This window comes from Onychostruthus taczanowskii, unplaced genomic scaffold, assembly GCF_017590055.1.
Source record: "Onychostruthus taczanowskii isolate IOZ18803 unplaced genomic scaffold, ASM1759005v1 scaffold9, whole genome shotgun sequence".
Taxonomy (NCBI): Eukaryota; Metazoa; Chordata; class Aves; order Passeriformes; family Passeridae; genus Onychostruthus; species Onychostruthus taczanowskii.
Genome location: NW_024506993.1, coordinates 8904029 through 8920354, shown reverse-complemented (window position 1 = coordinate 8920354; position 16326 = coordinate 8904029). Strand labels below are relative to the sequence as shown.

General features: G+C 52.3%; 2 protein-coding genes across 2 annotated transcripts in view; one reads left to right on the top strand and one right to left on the bottom strand.

Annotated features, from left to right (window-relative positions):
* The window catches only part of WDR6 (WD repeat domain 6), a 6678-nt gene extending 3940 nt beyond the window's left edge, over positions 1-2738 (bottom strand). Inside the window, exons 1-3 of the mRNA XM_041425898.1 lie at positions 2614-2738; positions 849-1302; positions 8-780 (exon numbers count right to left, since the gene is read on the bottom strand). Of these exons, the coding sequence (XP_041281832.1) occupies positions 8-780; positions 849-1302; positions 2614-2622 (1236 nt within the window). The 5' untranslated portion in view covers positions 2623-2738. The remainder of the gene's footprint in view (positions 1-7; positions 781-848; positions 1303-2613) is intronic.
* Positions 2739-9348: 6610 nt separating this feature from the next.
* Positions 9349-16105, top strand: LOC121347119 (secreted frizzled-related protein 5-like). The gene is made up of 5 exons (XM_041425474.1): positions 9349-11467; positions 12183-12355; positions 13277-13363; positions 14525-14853; positions 15440-16105. Exons 1-5 carry the CDS (start codon positions 11142-11144, stop codon positions 15500-15502), a joined length of 978 nt encoding a protein of 325 aa, XP_041281408.1. The 5' UTR covers positions 9349-11141; the 3' UTR covers positions 15503-16105.
* Positions 16106-16326: the final 221 nt, after the last annotated feature.

The following is a 16326-nucleotide window of genomic DNA, read 5'->3' as shown; positions in this document are numbered from 1 at the left end:
CGCGGTGCCCGCGCCGCGCCCGCCGCACGCCGCCGCCGCCACCCCACTCCAGGCAGGCGCCGTCCTCCCCGGCGCTGACCGGGAGCGGCCCCCGCAGCACCACGGCGGCCACTCGCGCCCCGTGCCCGTAGCACACCAGCAGGCAGGCGCCGGCCCCGTCCCCGCCGCCCAACTCGCCCACGGCCCACAGCCGCACGCTGCGGTCTTCGGAGGCGGAGGCGAGCAGCCCCCGCGACGCCGCGTAGCAGAGCGCGAGCACCGCGCCCCGGTGCCCGCACAGCTGACGCTGCGGGGCCGTCGCCGCCGCCGCCCGCCACACCATCACGTTCCCCGTCGCCGTACCGGCCGCCAGCGCCAGCCGCCCCCAGCTCACCCCCGCCAGCACGGCGCAGCGCAGCGCCCCGGCCCCGGCACAGCTCGCCTGCCGCAGCCAGCGCCCGCCGCCCCACCACTCGTAGAGCGCCACGGTCCCGCCGCCCAGCGCCATCGCCAGCCGCCCGCCCGCCGCCCAGCGCACCTCCCACACCCGCGCCCGGAGCTCGCGCGCGGCCCCGCCGCCGCACGCCGCCAGCAGCGGCCCACCGCCCGCTCCGCCGCGCCGCACCGCCAGCACTGCCAAACAGCGCCCGCCGAAGACCGCTACTCGCGCCGCCGGCCCGCGCCCCGGCTCCGGCTCGGCCCGCAGCCCCTGCACGCTGGCCTCACGCAGCACGCTCCGCCGGCCTGCCGCCGCTGGCCCGCCGCCGCTCAGCCGAAACGCCACCACCTCCGGGCCTGTACCTGCGGGACACCGCGTCAGCCGCCGCCGCCGGCCCCGCCGCCCGCCCCGTTCCGGTCCCAGCGCTCACCCGCCAGCAGCACATCCCCCGCGAACTCCAGCGCTGTCACCGGCGCCACCAGCGCTACCGACTCCATCTTAGCCGCACCACCGCCTATTGGCCGGCCCCGCCGCCCCGCCCCGAGCACGCGGACGCGCCGCCCGTGTCTCCACGCTTTATTGGCGCGCGACGCGGCCCCGCCCCCCCCGCCCTGCGCGGGGGAAGGTGACGCGCCCGCGGCGGCGCTCCCGGCACTACAGCTCCAGGTGCACCCCGCTGTAGGCCTTGTCCACTGTCCACTCGCCCGGGGCTCCGGCCCCGGGCCCCGCCTCAGACCCCGCAAAGCGCTCCATCTCCTGCTGGAACTGCTGCTGCCGCCGGCGGTTGGGGTCCACGTTGATCCAGTTGTTAGCGATCCACTTGGTGCCCTGGGTGACCAGGCAGCCCCCGTGCAGAGCGAAGTCGTCCAGCTCCCCCACCCAGCCTGCGGAGCAGAGCCCCGTTAGACGGTGGCACAGGAGAGCAGGCACAGCTGGGACCGCACACGGACACACGGCCAGTGAACACCAATGCCATCTCTCCTGCCTGCAGTACCTGCTTGGATCTGAGCTCAGATCCATCTTCCAGCAGTTACTTTTCCTTGCACCCCTCCATCTTAGTGCCTTCTCTAGCACCTATAAGGAGTTCATCAGGACAGGCTCCCTGAGTGCAAAATGCCCACTGCCTCCATCTCTCCACTCAGCACGAGTGGCTCTCACAATCCAGATCACAGCCTGTTTTTCTCAGCTCTCCTGGAAAAAGGAAGGCTGGCATGCTGCTGGTGGGTACTTCCACTAGAAGTACCAGTACCAGTGGTGGGTACTTCCACTAGAAGGCCTGAGGAAGCCAGAGGCTTGCAGCCATTTTAGAAATTGCATTTCAGCAGTTCTAAATGACCTTTTTACAATGATCCTATCATTTTTCTGTGGCAGACTTGCATCAGCAGCCACTTTCCATTTAGGAACAAATTGCTCATAAAAACACAACAGGGCTCTTCCAGTAGGAGAGTGACGACTCTTGCTATTATCACCCAACAGCCCAAACGCTGGTCTTGTGACCTGCTCTGAGGATTTTCTAGAGATGAAAACATGGGCTGCTCTCAGGGGACCTGGGACGCTACACTCCTTCCTCCAACCAAAGCTCAAAATCTGCCATGGAAACCCTCTGGAGCCATACTCACCAGCAGCCTTAAAGATTCATGTTCATTCCCAGCCTGTCAGGGAAAACCGCACTGCGCTTCGTGACAAAAACAGCCCCAAGGACCCATCATGGGGCTGTGGCTGAGCTACAAAGCAGGCACTGGCCCCAAGCGTGGCATGGGGTGGCCCATGTGTCCTCATGCTGCAGAGCTGATGGCCGTGCCTTTGTCTACCTCCCCTCCCCACCCCTTTGGGCAACACCACATCAGTGACACATTTTGAATTGCAGACCAAGTTCCAGCAGGAGTTTCAGCTTGCACAGTGGGATAGAAGGCAGCTGGTGATGGTGAGTGCAGCCAAGGTCTTTGTTTGCTAGCTAGTCCTGTCCCCCAAAGACATCAGGAGCCACTGACCTACTGCCTGTAAACAAAAGCCTTTCAGAGTCAGGAAGCTCCTGCTCAGCTGTTGACAAAAAGACTCTACAGTTCCCACTAGCAGGCAGCTACCACCCTTCTTTTGGCTGCTCTTTGAGCTCCCAGCTGCAGCAAGGAGATGATGGCTGTAACCTACTGCAGTCCCACCCCTCCCAAGAGCCCAGTTTTGAAGTGAGCCTGTACCTTCTCCATCTGACAGGTAGTTGTACCAGAAGACAGCGGTGCCTTGCTGAGGTTTCACTCGCAAATTGCCCTTGTCACAGTTTTTCCGAGTATCTCGCAGGTCAATGTCATTCTGGATCAAAGACTGGACAGAAACCATAGGGAAGATGTCACAAACAGGGCTGGGACAAGGCACACACACTGGGTTGCCCCTGCCCCTCACCCTTGCCTGAGTATTCCACAAGTTGGCTTAAGGTTGATGCAGGAGCTTTCATAACCCATCTGGAGCAGCCAGTTTCAGGCCCCAAGAAGTTCATAACCTGTTTCTGAGCAGCTGCCATTTCTTAACACTTTGCCTGACACCTTACACCTCTGAGAAGGGAGAGCTGAGCTGTCAAAGCTCTGTGCCTCTTCTGCCTCTTCCCCTGTCCTCAGAAGAAAAAGACTACAAATGGAGCACGGTTTCCCCAGTGCTCTAGCTGCAAATGCTAATGCACACCAAGCTAACACACCAGAGCCCTTCTGCAGCCACAATGAATAAAGACATTTCAAGAGGGACTCAGAATCCCCAGGGGTAACCCATAGGCAAGGTTCATTTACCATCTCTTCGTACGTCCTATTATCGGCGATAGGAAAGACTGTTTCACCTCCCCCAGTCACATTGTTCAGGTAGAACAGCACAGTCACATACCTGCAAGACAGAGACTGTCAGGAGACACACCTGGAGCAGGAGGAGATGCACACGAGCTCTCCATACCCTGCTGCTCCACCATAAATACAGTGGTTCCTCCAAGACATCACACGTGATTTACACCATCAGCTTTTCTCCAAGAGTAACACAAGGACAACACAGAAAACCCCTACCCGGAGTAATGAGTGTGCTTGTAGGCTCTGCTGGGGCAGGCCCACCCACTCCACCCTCCTTGCGTGGACCCAGGTGGGATTTGCCCACCTCCCCTTTGAAACCCCTTCATGCCTGTGATGTCCTGAGCTGTTTGTGAGCCCACAACCCCAGCACTGAGTCCCAGGTGAGATGAAGTGAGGCGAAATGGCTCTTCACACCCCTTGTCTAAGGTGCTCAGGGCAGAGCTTACCGGCAGGAGGTCTCAAAGGGAGCGCTCTCATTGGCAACAAGCTTTGTGTGGCTGCAGGCGGTCTCGGGGAACACGGGGCCGCTGTCCATGTGGGCGTGGTAGTGCCCTCCTTGGTCGTACCGCACAACCTGGAGGGGCTCGCTGTGCTCCACGATCTCGGGGGGCAAGCGAGTGAGGCGCATCACCCTGGGGAAGAGCAGAGCAGGTGAGTGGAAAGCCACCCTCACCCTAGCCAGCCACTACTCCCAAGCAGTGAATAAACCCAGAGAAAGAGAGCCCCCTTCCCCAAAAGACCGGAGAGACGGATGGGCTGCAGCGAGCATGCCAAGAGACAAACAGGTCCTTACTCATCTGTTGGACCACAGCATCGGCTCAGAAAACCCTCATCAAGGTTAATTAAAAACCAAAACAAAACTGAAGGAAGCATCTCTAGCAGGACTGCTCTCAGGAAGACTTTGCTTGCTCAGCAAGATCCCTTCTGTGCATGTCCCTGGAGCCTTCATGTGCCATCTCATCACTTCTCTGGACTCCTGCACACCACCTACAGACCTCAGGGACAGTTAGCAAAGCACAGGACCCCTGCTGAGAGTGAACGAGAGACTAGCTCTAGGAACAGTCTTGTCACCTAACTCACCTTTCCCTGTTGCCTTTTCAGCAGCCTCCCCCAGGGCAGAGGGGCACTGGAAGTGATCAAGGAGACCGGAGCCCTCCTGCTCTGGGATTTTTCCACTGCTACATCTGAGATCATCCCCAAGGCAAGCAGGTACGTCTTGAGACCTGCCAAAGAACACTCAGAGCTCTGAGAATCCGGACTGGTGAAGCCCTTGGGGCAGGTGCAAGGACAATGTGGCACCTGGGCAGGATGGCGAAGCCCCTGCAGGCGCTGCCTGGTCCAAGGGAGGACTAACAGCCTCCTTCAGTGCTGTGTCTTCACATCCTCCTGACAGTGGCCAACTGCAGAGCGTGCAAGCGGAATGCCGATGCCTGTGTGTGCTGGCTGGCTGGCACAGAGAAGGTGACAGCCACAGTCTGTTCTAATCAAGGCAATATGTGACCCCATTTTCCCACTGGAATGCACTGAAGAAAAGGAGTGGCCAACAGCCGTTTTTAAGGCCTCAGGACAGATTTTACCCACCCACATTCTGGGTGAAGACCAGCACCACAAGAACATGTGAGTCTCCAGCCAGTTATCTGAAACTCACTAAAACTACATGATTTGGCCTTCATGCTGGGCTTCAGCTCTTCCCAGTACCAAATCTGAGATGAAGGGAAAGGTAAGAGGTTCTCCCATCTGCCATGAGCTGCCCTACAATATGTTTGCTTGGAGGATTAAACTAACTTGACTAATTTAAGGTGAAGTTGTGCTTTTTAAAAAGTCAGCTCTGAACAGCAAAGACAGATTTCAGTGAAATGCATGAGTAACTAAAGCAAATGACAGTAACTGCTGGCACCCAGACAGCATTGGAAACGGGCAGTTTCTCCCAGTAAGCTCAGTTACTAATTAGAATGAATAATTTCATATACTGCCAAATCTTCCTGGTTTTATAGGGCTGTTCCCAAAAGTGAATGGAGATGCTGAAAGGCTCGATTTTTCTTTTTCCCTTTCCACAGGACAATGCAAATTCTTCTTCTAATGAAAACCTCCTCTCTCCATTTTGTGTCTGTGTTCATTGCTCTTTATACTCCAAGGACTCTTCACACAATTAGGAAGTGTGAATATTAGCAAGTCTGCCACTGCCTGTCCCAGCACACAGGTGATGCTTGTCCCTACCCAAACCCAACGTCCCCTCAGCTCCCTGGCCCTTACCTTTGCCGGATGGCTCTCATGACCTGGTGTGCCCCCTCGCCCTGGTACAGCCACGTGTGTTGGCTGTTGCGCACCAAGTCACTCATCTTCACTTTCTGGCTTCCCATGTACTTGTGGAAATCACGGATGTTCAACTGCTTGAACTCCTCCAAACTTAGCACACCTATGGGAACACAGGAAAAGCCACCTGACTGTGGTGCAGGTAATAGTTCTTGCATCCTGTACTCGGAGGAATACCTCAGCTGAGGGCACTGCAGAAACTGCCTTCCTCACACAGACCCCAGTCAGGGCCCACCGTGTTCACCACAGGCTGCACCCCTTCTGCCCATGATCATGGGCTCCAGCAAAGCTCTCGCCTGCAGCAGAGGACACAGAGCAACCTGCCAAAGTCAACTGTGCAGGGTCAGAACTGGGACAAGCAAAACACCATTTAAACTTTAAAAAGCTCCTGAAACACACAAATCCATATATCCATAGAGAAACATACACTACAGTGTCTGTATGCGCAAGAAAGTCTGTGCCACCCAATGTCTTGAGGCTTATTGTTTAGATATTTAAATCAACATGTTTGAGGGACAGAGTGGGACCTCAGACCACACTTTCTATATGACCTTGCAGGGTAATTACAAAAAAGTCAAACCCAAAACAAGCAGTACATTCTCCTGCATTTGTGTAACTGCAAAACATAAATGAGGAATCCATGACAGCATGGTCTTGCGTAAATAGAAATAACAGAAAAGCAAGAGGCACAAAGCAGTTTCTCCTAAAACAGGTATTTCTTGTTTGCACTCAACTGGAATCAGCAAAAGGTAGACTCTTGCCTTTGTCAGCTTCAGGAAAATCCTCACATTTGTTGTTTCCTCTTTCTGGAGAGGGGAAGCCTTGCACAGGTCCCTGATAGCAGCATGCAGTGCTCTGCCCTGGGCTGCCCTGCACACCCCATGGTCTTGGAGAGGAGCTCACTCAGGCAGCAAACCCAGGGCGGCAGCTCTGCTCCCTGGGCACGAGCACCCCTTGGCAGGAGGAAGGACCAGCCACAAGGGTCAGCCAGGGACACTTCCTCAGGTGCCACATCCTCAGGTCATGCCCAAATGATCCACTGTTATTATTCCTAGTGTCTCTCTGTCTGCACTTCCCCTTACTCCCCACAGTCTTTGATGACGCAGTGCCACATCCAGGTTGTGACCTGGTCTCTCAGTGTCATGTACCAATCTAACAACAGAGGGAAGCAGCACTCTGGAAGCAAGGTCCTGCCAATAGCCCTTTAACAGGACCTTTCATTTGTTAATGTCCAGAATGGTGGAAAAGCCACTGAGGATTCAGTCATACCCCTGCCAAGAATGCCACCAGCCTGGAGGAGAGTTGCACAGGGTGCCCTCCGGATATTTATGCTTTCACACTGCTACTGCTTCAACTCCAAAGCAGCTCCTCCTGGGCAGCTCTCAATGCCAGGTCACTGGAAGAGACTGTGCATTCACTTAATTTGATTAGGAAATGGAGTGTTGCTTAATTGAGGCCACTCTAATTAGAGCAGCAGAGGTTAGAGTGTATGTCCGGACCAGCAGGAGCCCTTGGGAGACCGGGGGCAGGAGGGGCAGAAGTGGCCTCATGGAATACAGAGATGTTGCAGTGGCAGAGAGGGGGGTCAGCACCAAAGGCTGACAGACAAGATCACCCCCACCTCCACTTATTCCACTGTCCCCTCACAGTGACATGGACCTCTTGGCCTGCTGCAAAAGTCTCCCTGAAAACAGGGGGGCATGCAATGTGTGTCTGAACACCTGCATCCCAGGTAACAAGAGCTCTGTAGTTAGAACCTGAGTGGTCTCTCAGACCAGGGGAACAGAAGCACAGCCCTAAGATCCTGTTACGGCGGGGCATGAACCAAAGCAGGTCTGACAGAGGAAAGGGAGTGCAGAGTTGTGGTCCTGCTCCAGCAAGATCCAAGCCCAGGCAGTGGGAGCAGTTAGCTGCTGGAGCGGTGATGCAGGAGCACGTTACCCTGCATGCTCTTCCCTGAGGAGGTGTCTAGGGCAGTGCTACTTCCCTTCAAAGAATTCAACCAGACAAAAAAGTCCTTGGCAGGGACATGGCTCTTGCTCTCCCCCACATGGCTGTGCAAGATGTCCAAGGTGCTGAGGGTGAAGGGATTCCCATGGAGCTGCTCTTACCATTCCCATCAGGATCAGCTTTGACTGCTGTGTACATCTCCCGGATGTTCTCAGGGGTCATCCACCTGCCGTTTCCAAGTCGGGTATGAGTCAACACCTGAAATTCATAAATGGATCAAAAAAAAAAAAAAAAACCCAAAAAACCCAACCCACTGGTTTCTTGCACTCCTGAGACCCTACAGATTCCCTGCATGAGGCCTGGCAGGATCTCCTCCACAGCACATCAGCCAGACAGGCATCAGCACATTTCTACAGAAAGACAATTGCAGTGAGAATCATCTGGCAGCCACACACAGAGTGTCACTGATGAATGCTGTTATTTCTAGTTTAGGTCATGGCAATGACTGCTGGGACTTGGTTAACCAGCCCTGAGGTGGAGAGAGCACAGCTTTCTCTTGAAGGGAAAGTAAAGCTATTGATGATACTATTGATATTGATGAGTGAATGCTTTTACTTGTCCAAGGTAAGGGCTTGGAACAAAATCCTTCCCTTCATCATGTACAGAGAGATACAGAAGCCTGAACAGCTCTTAGCAGGCTCTGACCTTCAGAGAAATGAGCCTTGCCCTGGGCTGTCACTGGCACAGCTCCCCATACTCCACAGCACTCATGCTGCACAGGATGGTTCAGACTCCCAGCTTCACCTGGAACAGGAGCCTGAGGAGGGACATGCTTGAACTGTCAGTACCTGCCCTGATGTAACCTGCCACAGAGGGCAAGGGTGCTGAAGAGCAGTGGACAAGAGGCTTATTATTCCCCTCAGCTCATCAACAGGGGTGGCTTTGCTGGGGCTTGTGAATTCACACAGTGAGTTCCCCACAAGCTGCACAAAGCAGGGCCTACGTGACAAACTCACTTCCCAGGACACACAGCAAGAGGCAACAACCCACAGCACAGGAACATTTTATCCAGCATATTCAAAGCACACATGTCCTGCCAAGGACTGTTGCTGCCTCCCAATAGCATGACAACTGCTGCACATTGCCCAGAAACTTCCATTCTCAAGGCCAGCACAAATTCTGAGGCATAAAATTAAGCAAATTGTGATTGGTATATCCTGGGGTCTGGCCCCACCCAAGCACATGAGTAACCAAGGGAGCATCTGATGAGTGGATGTGCCAGAGGGTCTCCAGCAAACCTTCCCCAGTCTGTCCCACACTCTACCTCTTTGAGCTGCAGCTGCCCATCCTGATTGTGATCCAGCAGATTGAAAATGTCCATCTGGCTGATTTCAATCATTTCCATGGCTTCCTCATAGTCCTCTGTTGGTAGGATCTGGCTCTTCTGTAGTCCCTTTAGCTTTGCCAGATGGACAATGAGCTTGCACTCCTCCTCTGTCAGGAAGTCAGGGATTTCTGCAGCAAAAGTGTGAGCAGGAACAGAGACTGAGGAACTGTTACAGTGGGATCCCATGCTGATAGCAGGAGTCTCAGGAAAAAACAATCAAAATAGGTAGGGAGGAAATTTAGGAACTAAGTTTGGGACATTCAAAAACAACCACCCTTCTACCAGAAGAGCTCTCAAATAGCACACGCCACACACCTGAGCTGCTGGAGGCAGGTATTTTTATAGCAGCAGTTCCTACATGTTTGGATCCTGGGGTCAAGCCCTTAAACTCTCTCACAGATACCACAATGGACAAAGGAGTGAACAAACACGTGCATATCACTGCATATTACCATTTCAAAGGTGTCATGTGGATCACAGTCTGGGAACTGCTGCTTTACCGGAAGGGAGGCCAAAAATCATTACAGTGGGCAGTGGTGATGGCCAGAGTTTCAGACTTCCTTGCTCTCACGTGGAGAGGATGGCACTTTGCAAAAAAACAAATCCCTTTCAGGGGAGCATGGCACAGTGCTCTGTTATGAAACTCAAACAGAAAGAAGAAAAAATCTAGCTTACTCCCACTCATTCTCTTGATTCCCCCACTAAAAATGGTCTTCAAACGCAATATTAAAGAGGAAAATACTGGAGATGGATGATGCCAGGCTCCATACCCAGGTATCTCCAGCTTTCCTTTGTAGCACAAAGCCAGCAGCAATCAGGCAATTCCACAATCTCAAGCAAATTAAAGCGCAGAGAAATCCACCAATAACCATGAGGCTAGGAGACTTCTAGCTGCACGGTACACTGGGCACGCACTTGGACAGCACTGGCAAGGTCCCATTCCGGAGCACAGCTGGCCCAGGAGGTTCAGAGGATCCTCCTGGCTGGTGTCTACAATAGCTATGGTGACCTTGTTACCAGCTGCTGAGACTTTTGAAAAGGGAAAGAAAAACCACTAATGCAGGACAGGTTAAGTGCTCCTAGACCCAAGGTCCTGCTCTCCAAATTGCAGCTCCCTAGAGTTCCTGCAGGTATGTGCCAAGGACATGTTATAGATCAGCTACAGCAGCAATCCTCAAATGGAGGGAAAAAATTAATTACTTTCATGACCTGAAATCAACCCTATCGGCTCAAGCTGTCAATAAGCAGTTGGCTTCCTGCTAAGCACAGACCCGAAACAGCCCTGCAGAAATTGAGCTGTTCCTGGGAAGCCCCAGGAACACAATGCAGCCAGCTGTATCCATAACACACTCCAAGAAAACAATTTCTGCCACAGGCAGCACAGGGTCCTTGTGCCAGAGGATGCTTTAGAGCTGGAGCTTCCACTGACCAGTTTGAACCTCACGGCACCGTACCAGGTCTGAATGAACCATGTGCACTGGCAACCAACACCCCCAGTATATCCAGTTCCCCAAACTGGGCTACAATAATGATGGCTTATGGAACCTTAATTACTTGCTGGAGGAAGGACAATTCCATTCTTCAGCGGTAGTAAGGGGATTTCAGAATGAAGTAAGAATTCTGTTAACTGGAAAGTGTGTGGTCATGCAGGTTGCAAGGTGAGGGGGCTTCCAGCTGAGTGCTGCCAATCCTGTCTGCAAACAACTTGGCTCCACAGCTGCAAATTAGTTCCTCTCTGCCCCCAGCTCTCCCAAACAGTTAACTTGTGGCTGTGAGACCATCCTATCTCCCTGCCTGCTCAACAATAGATCCAGCTAAACAAATGCCTCCTAATTGACTTTAAGCAACACTTGATTGCTTTTACAAAAAACAAAAGAGAGGAAAACATTATGGTTTATGAAATAATGACTAATCCTGGAGCAAGAGAAAGGGGATGGGTTGGAGCACTGGTGTCAAACCGAGATTCAATCTTGGCTGAAAGAGCCTCAAGACACATGGGCCAAGTCATTCACCCCTCCCCAACTGCCCTCATTTCCACACCTGCTGATCTAAGCCAAACCCCTGCTAAAATACAAACAATCGGGGCCTCTGGCAAATGAAAATTGGAGCATTGTCTTCCCCATGAGGGCTCTGAAAGGGCCGCACTTAATGAGGATGGATTGACAAAGAGGTGGCTGGTAGGCTATAAAAGGCATTCCACAGTCAGGAGCAGCTCAGTCCGGGGTGTGCTGTTGGTTCACTTGCTCCAAGCATGGTCAGGTCCCTCCGCAGGCACCCCTGGAGGTTGGGTGGCCCGTGGCTACTGGGTCTCCTGGCACGCCTGCTGCTCTGGGGCTCTCCGGGCGCCTGGGCGAGCTACCTGAGGAGATCCTCCAGCTGCATGCCCATCCCACAGCACATGGCCTTGTGCTACGATATCGGCTACTCCGAGATGAGGATTCCCAACCTGCTGGAGCACGAGACCATGACAGAAGTCATCCAGCAGTCTTCCAGCTGGCTGCCCTTGCTAGCCAGAGAGTGCCACCCAGATGCTAGGATTTTCCTCTGCTCCCTCTTTGCACCAATCTGTTTGGACAGGTAAGATGCTTTTATGAGTTATTTCAGCTGTAACAGTTAACTCCCTGCAGGAGCACAACTCCGTGTGCCTCCCGAGAGAAACTGCATTCGATGTGATCCCTGCAGTCCCCAAGAAGCAGTGCTGCTGCTCTCGGCAAGGGACAATTGGATTACTCAGCAGGGAACATCCCTCTGAAAGCAAAACATGAGCATTTCACATCACAGGAGCAGAAATATGTTCCCTCCTTGGGGTTCCTCTGCTCTCTCACCCCAGGCACTGCTGCCACATGCCCCTCATGCACTGCAGTAGCTGCTGGCATGCACCAGCTTCACCCCCCACCTCCTGTGCAGCCCCTCACCCCAGCTCCGGCCCCAAATCCATGTTTTCTCAGTTTCCCAACAGTTCCAGCAGCAGAAAGAAATCCCCAGTTTTGAGGTGCAGTTCTCAAAGTACAGAGCTGCTAAGGAAATGTGGTGTGTAATCAGGCACCTGTAAAGGTAAGCAGTCTTTGCACAACTAGATAAGATCCCTAAGGTGAAGGGCTTCTGGCAGCTTGCCTCATCCCTCCTGTCCTCAGAAATTCCTTGCTTGCTTCCTGGACATGAATGTTCCAAAAAAAGTCGAAGATCCCCAAACTGCCTGCTAACCCTTGAACACAGCCCTGTGCAGCAGCAGAGGTGTTCCCTCAGCCCCCTGGCAGGCACAGGAGGCGCTGAACACCCATCCCCTCCCCAGGCTCATCTACCCCTGCCGCAGCCTCTGCGAAGCCGTCAAGAGAAGCTGTGCGCCCGTCATGGCTTGTTACGGCTATCCCTGGCCCGAAATCCTCAACTGCAACAAGTTCCCTGCAGATCATGAACTGTGCATTGCAGCAGTCTCCATGGATGAAAATTCCTCAAGCAGGAGAAGTAAGAGGTTTTTTTCTTAATGTATTTTCTCATATGTAACACTGAAAGCTCAAAAGGATGATCCTACGACTTGTTTCTATTCTGCATATTTCTGGTTTTAAGCAGTATTTAAAAAAAAAAAAAAATTCTAGTTTTGTTCTCTCTGGGAACCGTGTATAGAAAATTAGCATAACATTGGCTGTGGCTTGCTCCTCTCTCTGCTGTATTCATTAGCTCCATGGGTGCCATCAGACCCCGCAGGGTTTGGGGCAGGGGGGAGGAAAGGCTGCAAAGCCTCCGGCCCTGGCACAGTGGGAGAGCTCATGGAGTGCAGACTCCCAGCAGCGAGATGTGCTTCCAGTGCAGCTACGGAGCTGCAGCCCGGATCTTTCAGCTGTGTCTAGGGCTTAAAAACATGCAAAAAGAAATGTTTTGCAAGCCTTCCCTCTCAGCATTAGAAACACCATGAAGGGACATGAGCCTCTGCAGACATAAGTTACACTGGAAAAAAGTCTGTCTGAAGGACTCAATTAACACCCAGATCCTGATGAACATTGGGGGAGATTCAAGAGCAGTTAAGGGGAGAACAGACATTTCAACATCATTTCAGCATCACTGGATGGAGTCTGGCCATACCACTGGTTTTGCTGTTTCATCCAAATTAGGAGATCTTCATCAAGCATTTCCACTGCTGCTTTAACATGCAGCAACACACACAAGCCTGAACAAAGCACTGACAAGCAGCGTCTGCCCCTTCACAGGAAGGAGAGTCTTAACATTTCCCACCTTGCCTGTCTGAGGTACCTCTCCAGGGCCTGGGGTAGATCAGGAAGAAGCATCACTAAGGAACAGCAAGCCAGCACTTGCAGATCTCAAAATTTCATTGTGCCTTTTCCAGTGAAGCTTTACAAGGGTGTTATAACCTAATTTCTGTTGCAGCAGTGCCCCGAGCCAGCTGCAAGGACTGTGAGCTTGAGGAGGCCAGCACTGCCAGGGAGATCCTGGAAAGCCTCTGTGCAAATGATTTTGGTGAGTACACTCCTTTTCCTCTCAACTGCCACCATTCCCTCCAGCAGCCAAGCAGTGGCATGGACAGAAAATAGCTTTGCCATAAATACTGACTTGGAGAAACTGCAACTTTTACAGCAGATCCCAGGGATTTTCAGTTTCCACCTTACCTGTGAGGTAGCAGGAGGACCCAGCTCCTGGCAGCACTGAAACTGAACACATGATTTATTTCTGTGGGCTCTGGTTTGGTTTTGGTCTGTGACTGCTAAAAACAAGCTGTACTCTGGTTTTCCCTTGCAGACAAACATTGCAATCAATGCCTATAAGAATCTTTAGAAAATTCCACGCCAGCTATTTCAAACTTTAATAGTGTTGTTCTAGTATTGTGACTCTCCCTCTCCTAGCCCAAGCAAGCAGTAGCTCTGGTGCTGCTCAATCAGATGGCAGGAAGTTTTCAAGATACTGTCCTGAATTCAGGCACACATATAGAAAAATAAATATATTTTTCAATAAAAAAGGTTACAAATCCTGAGCAGCTGTCAGTCATGTCACTTCCTGAAATCCCTGCTCAGAGAAAAGGAAAGTAATTTGCACAAGACTAGGACTTCGATGCATCTGCTTGGTTGTGCCCATGATTCCTCCAGGGTTTCTGCAGTGGTACTGACACATCTTTGCCACTCTTAGAAGGGAAATGGATTGAGAAGGAGGCCTTTTCTCCCATGTAACAAGAACAAGAGGAAATGGCTTCAAGTAGCAATGGGGAGGCTCAGATTGGGTAATAGGAAAATTTTCTTCACCAAAATAATTATCAAGCACTGGAACAGGCTGCCCAGGGAAGGGCTTGAGTCACCACCCCTGAAGGTATTTTTGAAAGACATGTGGTTGTGGTACTTGAGGACATGGTTTAGTGGTGAACTGGGCAATGCTGGGTCAGTGGTTGAACTTGATCTTTGAGGTACTTTCCAACCTAAATAATTCTGTGATTCTAAGAACAGTGTTCAGTACTGGAGACTAACCTCAAAAGAGAACTTCTACAAGTTCACTGCAATTGCAAAAGCTTGGACAGATACCTCCCCACATTACAGGGACAGCAGAGAAGCCTTGGGCTGGCTCTATGTCTTGAGGTAGGAGAGAGTTATGAAGAGTAAACAGAACTCACAGCTCTTTTTCCAACTCCTGCAGCTGTGAAAATCCGAATCCTGAGGAGGAACACCACCACCACCATCTCGGACTTCGACCTGGACCCCTCCAAAGTGGAGGTGCTGAAGCACGGCCCACTGCTCAGAACTGAAATCCCTGCCAGGCTCCAGCAGTGGCTGGACATAGATGCCACCTGCGCCCACAACATCATGAGAGGCACTCAGGCAGGGGTCTTCGTTGTAAGTGGTGACGTACAGAGTGACAAAGTGGTGGTGAACAAGGCCTATGCCTGGCAGAAGAGGAACAGGAACCTGCACCAGGCAGTGAGGAGGTGGAAACATCACCGCTGCCCCGAACAGGCGGGATGGAAGGTCTGAAAAATCTCAACTCCAGCAATAAGAAACTGCTCCCTTCCCTATGGCTAGAAAACTCCTTTCCCTGGCAGGTGGTGTTTTGGAGATGTACAGTGATATTTCTAGGTGATTTGAAGCAGTCATAGTGCACAGATAGGGCTTCACTACAGATCCCTGTTTTACCAAGACAGAGCTTAAGGATGCAGGTTTAACATGTTCCTCTGACAATGCTCTGTAGATCCAGGACATGCTATGTTCAGCTTTGCGTAGGATCCAACATCACAACAAAACTATGCAGGTGAAGACAAACTAGAAGAAACCTTTAATAACAGTTCCTTCTAGTTCTCATTATCAGAGCTGGTATTTCAGATTAATTATTTGACCCTGAGACATTGATGCTGTCCAAGTGCCCGCTTACTTTCTGTTCAGAGATTACATGAAAGTCTCCCTGACTGTGAAGTGATACTTTTTATTTAATGGAGCAAATACTTTAGTCTTGAACAGTCTGAGGTAAATTAGCAGGGAGAGGAACCTGCCCTTGCTATGCCCAGCCCCTTAAAAACTGCATGCTGAACTCTGCTCTTGAGTCAGGCTGTCCCTTCAGCTTCCTGCACTGAGAGCTGATCAGCATCCACACACGCAAAAGGAAACAGCCATTCTCAAGTAAGAAAGGCACAGAGCAGACAGCTGAGGGTTTCTACATAACATGGAAAAAACTGTGTTTCAACATCAGAAATTCAGTGTGGATCAGAAGATTCTGGTAACGGGGGATATCACAAGAACCTTGAGAAAAGCAGAGCATGAGTGAGACATCAGCTGTTAAAGCTCTGCTTTGGTGTGAACAGCAGCTTTGCTCAGGACTGGGAGGTGAGGCCCAGCCCCAGCACAGTAGGATATTGCAGTATCGATATGAGAGCAGGGGAGAAACCTTCCACAGCACCTCTACATAAGGAAGATAGAAAACATGGGAAAACTCAGTCTCTCTGCAGCTCACTATCTCACTCAAGCAGGACTGTCACTCCCTGCAGGGGCACACACTGTGCTCCAGACCACAGAGCAGAAAACGGCAAATCCCCAGATGAGGAAACAACTTGGATTTCTACCGCGTAACAAAGCACTGCCCATGGAAAATTTTCTATATCGGCAGAAACCTGTGGCTGAAATAAAAAACCAAAACAAACGGAAAAACCAGCCTTTGGGAGGAATGCTTTCTGCCTTGCTGCTGACGCCTGCAGTGCTGGCCGTGCAGAGACAGCCGGGCTGCGGGAGGCACACCGGGCTGCAGGAGGTACACCGGGCTGCTGGAGGCACACCGGGCTGCGGGAGGCACACCGGGCTGCTGGAGGCACACCGGGCTGCAGGAGGCACACCGGGCTGCTGGAAGCACACCGGGCTGCTGGAGGCACACCGGGTGGCTGGAGGCACACCGGGCGGCTGGAGGGACACCGGGCTGCTGGAGACACATCGCCTCCCCGTGTTCACAAGGCACAC

Bases quoted from the DNA above. Each gene is read 5' to 3' on its own strand.
- LOC121347119 (XM_041425474.1), top strand. From the start codon at position 11,142: ATGGTCAGGTCCCTCCGCAGGCACCCCTGGAGGTTGGGTGGCCCGTGG. The intron at 13,364-14,524 runs GTGAGTACACTC...CAACTCCTGCAG, and splicing joins CCTCTGTGCAAATGATTTTG to CTGTGAAAATCCGAATCCTG. The intron at 14,854-15,439 runs GTCTGAAAAATC...CTGTCCCTTCAG, and splicing joins CCGAACAGGCGGGATGGAAG to CTTCCTGCACTGAGAGCTGA.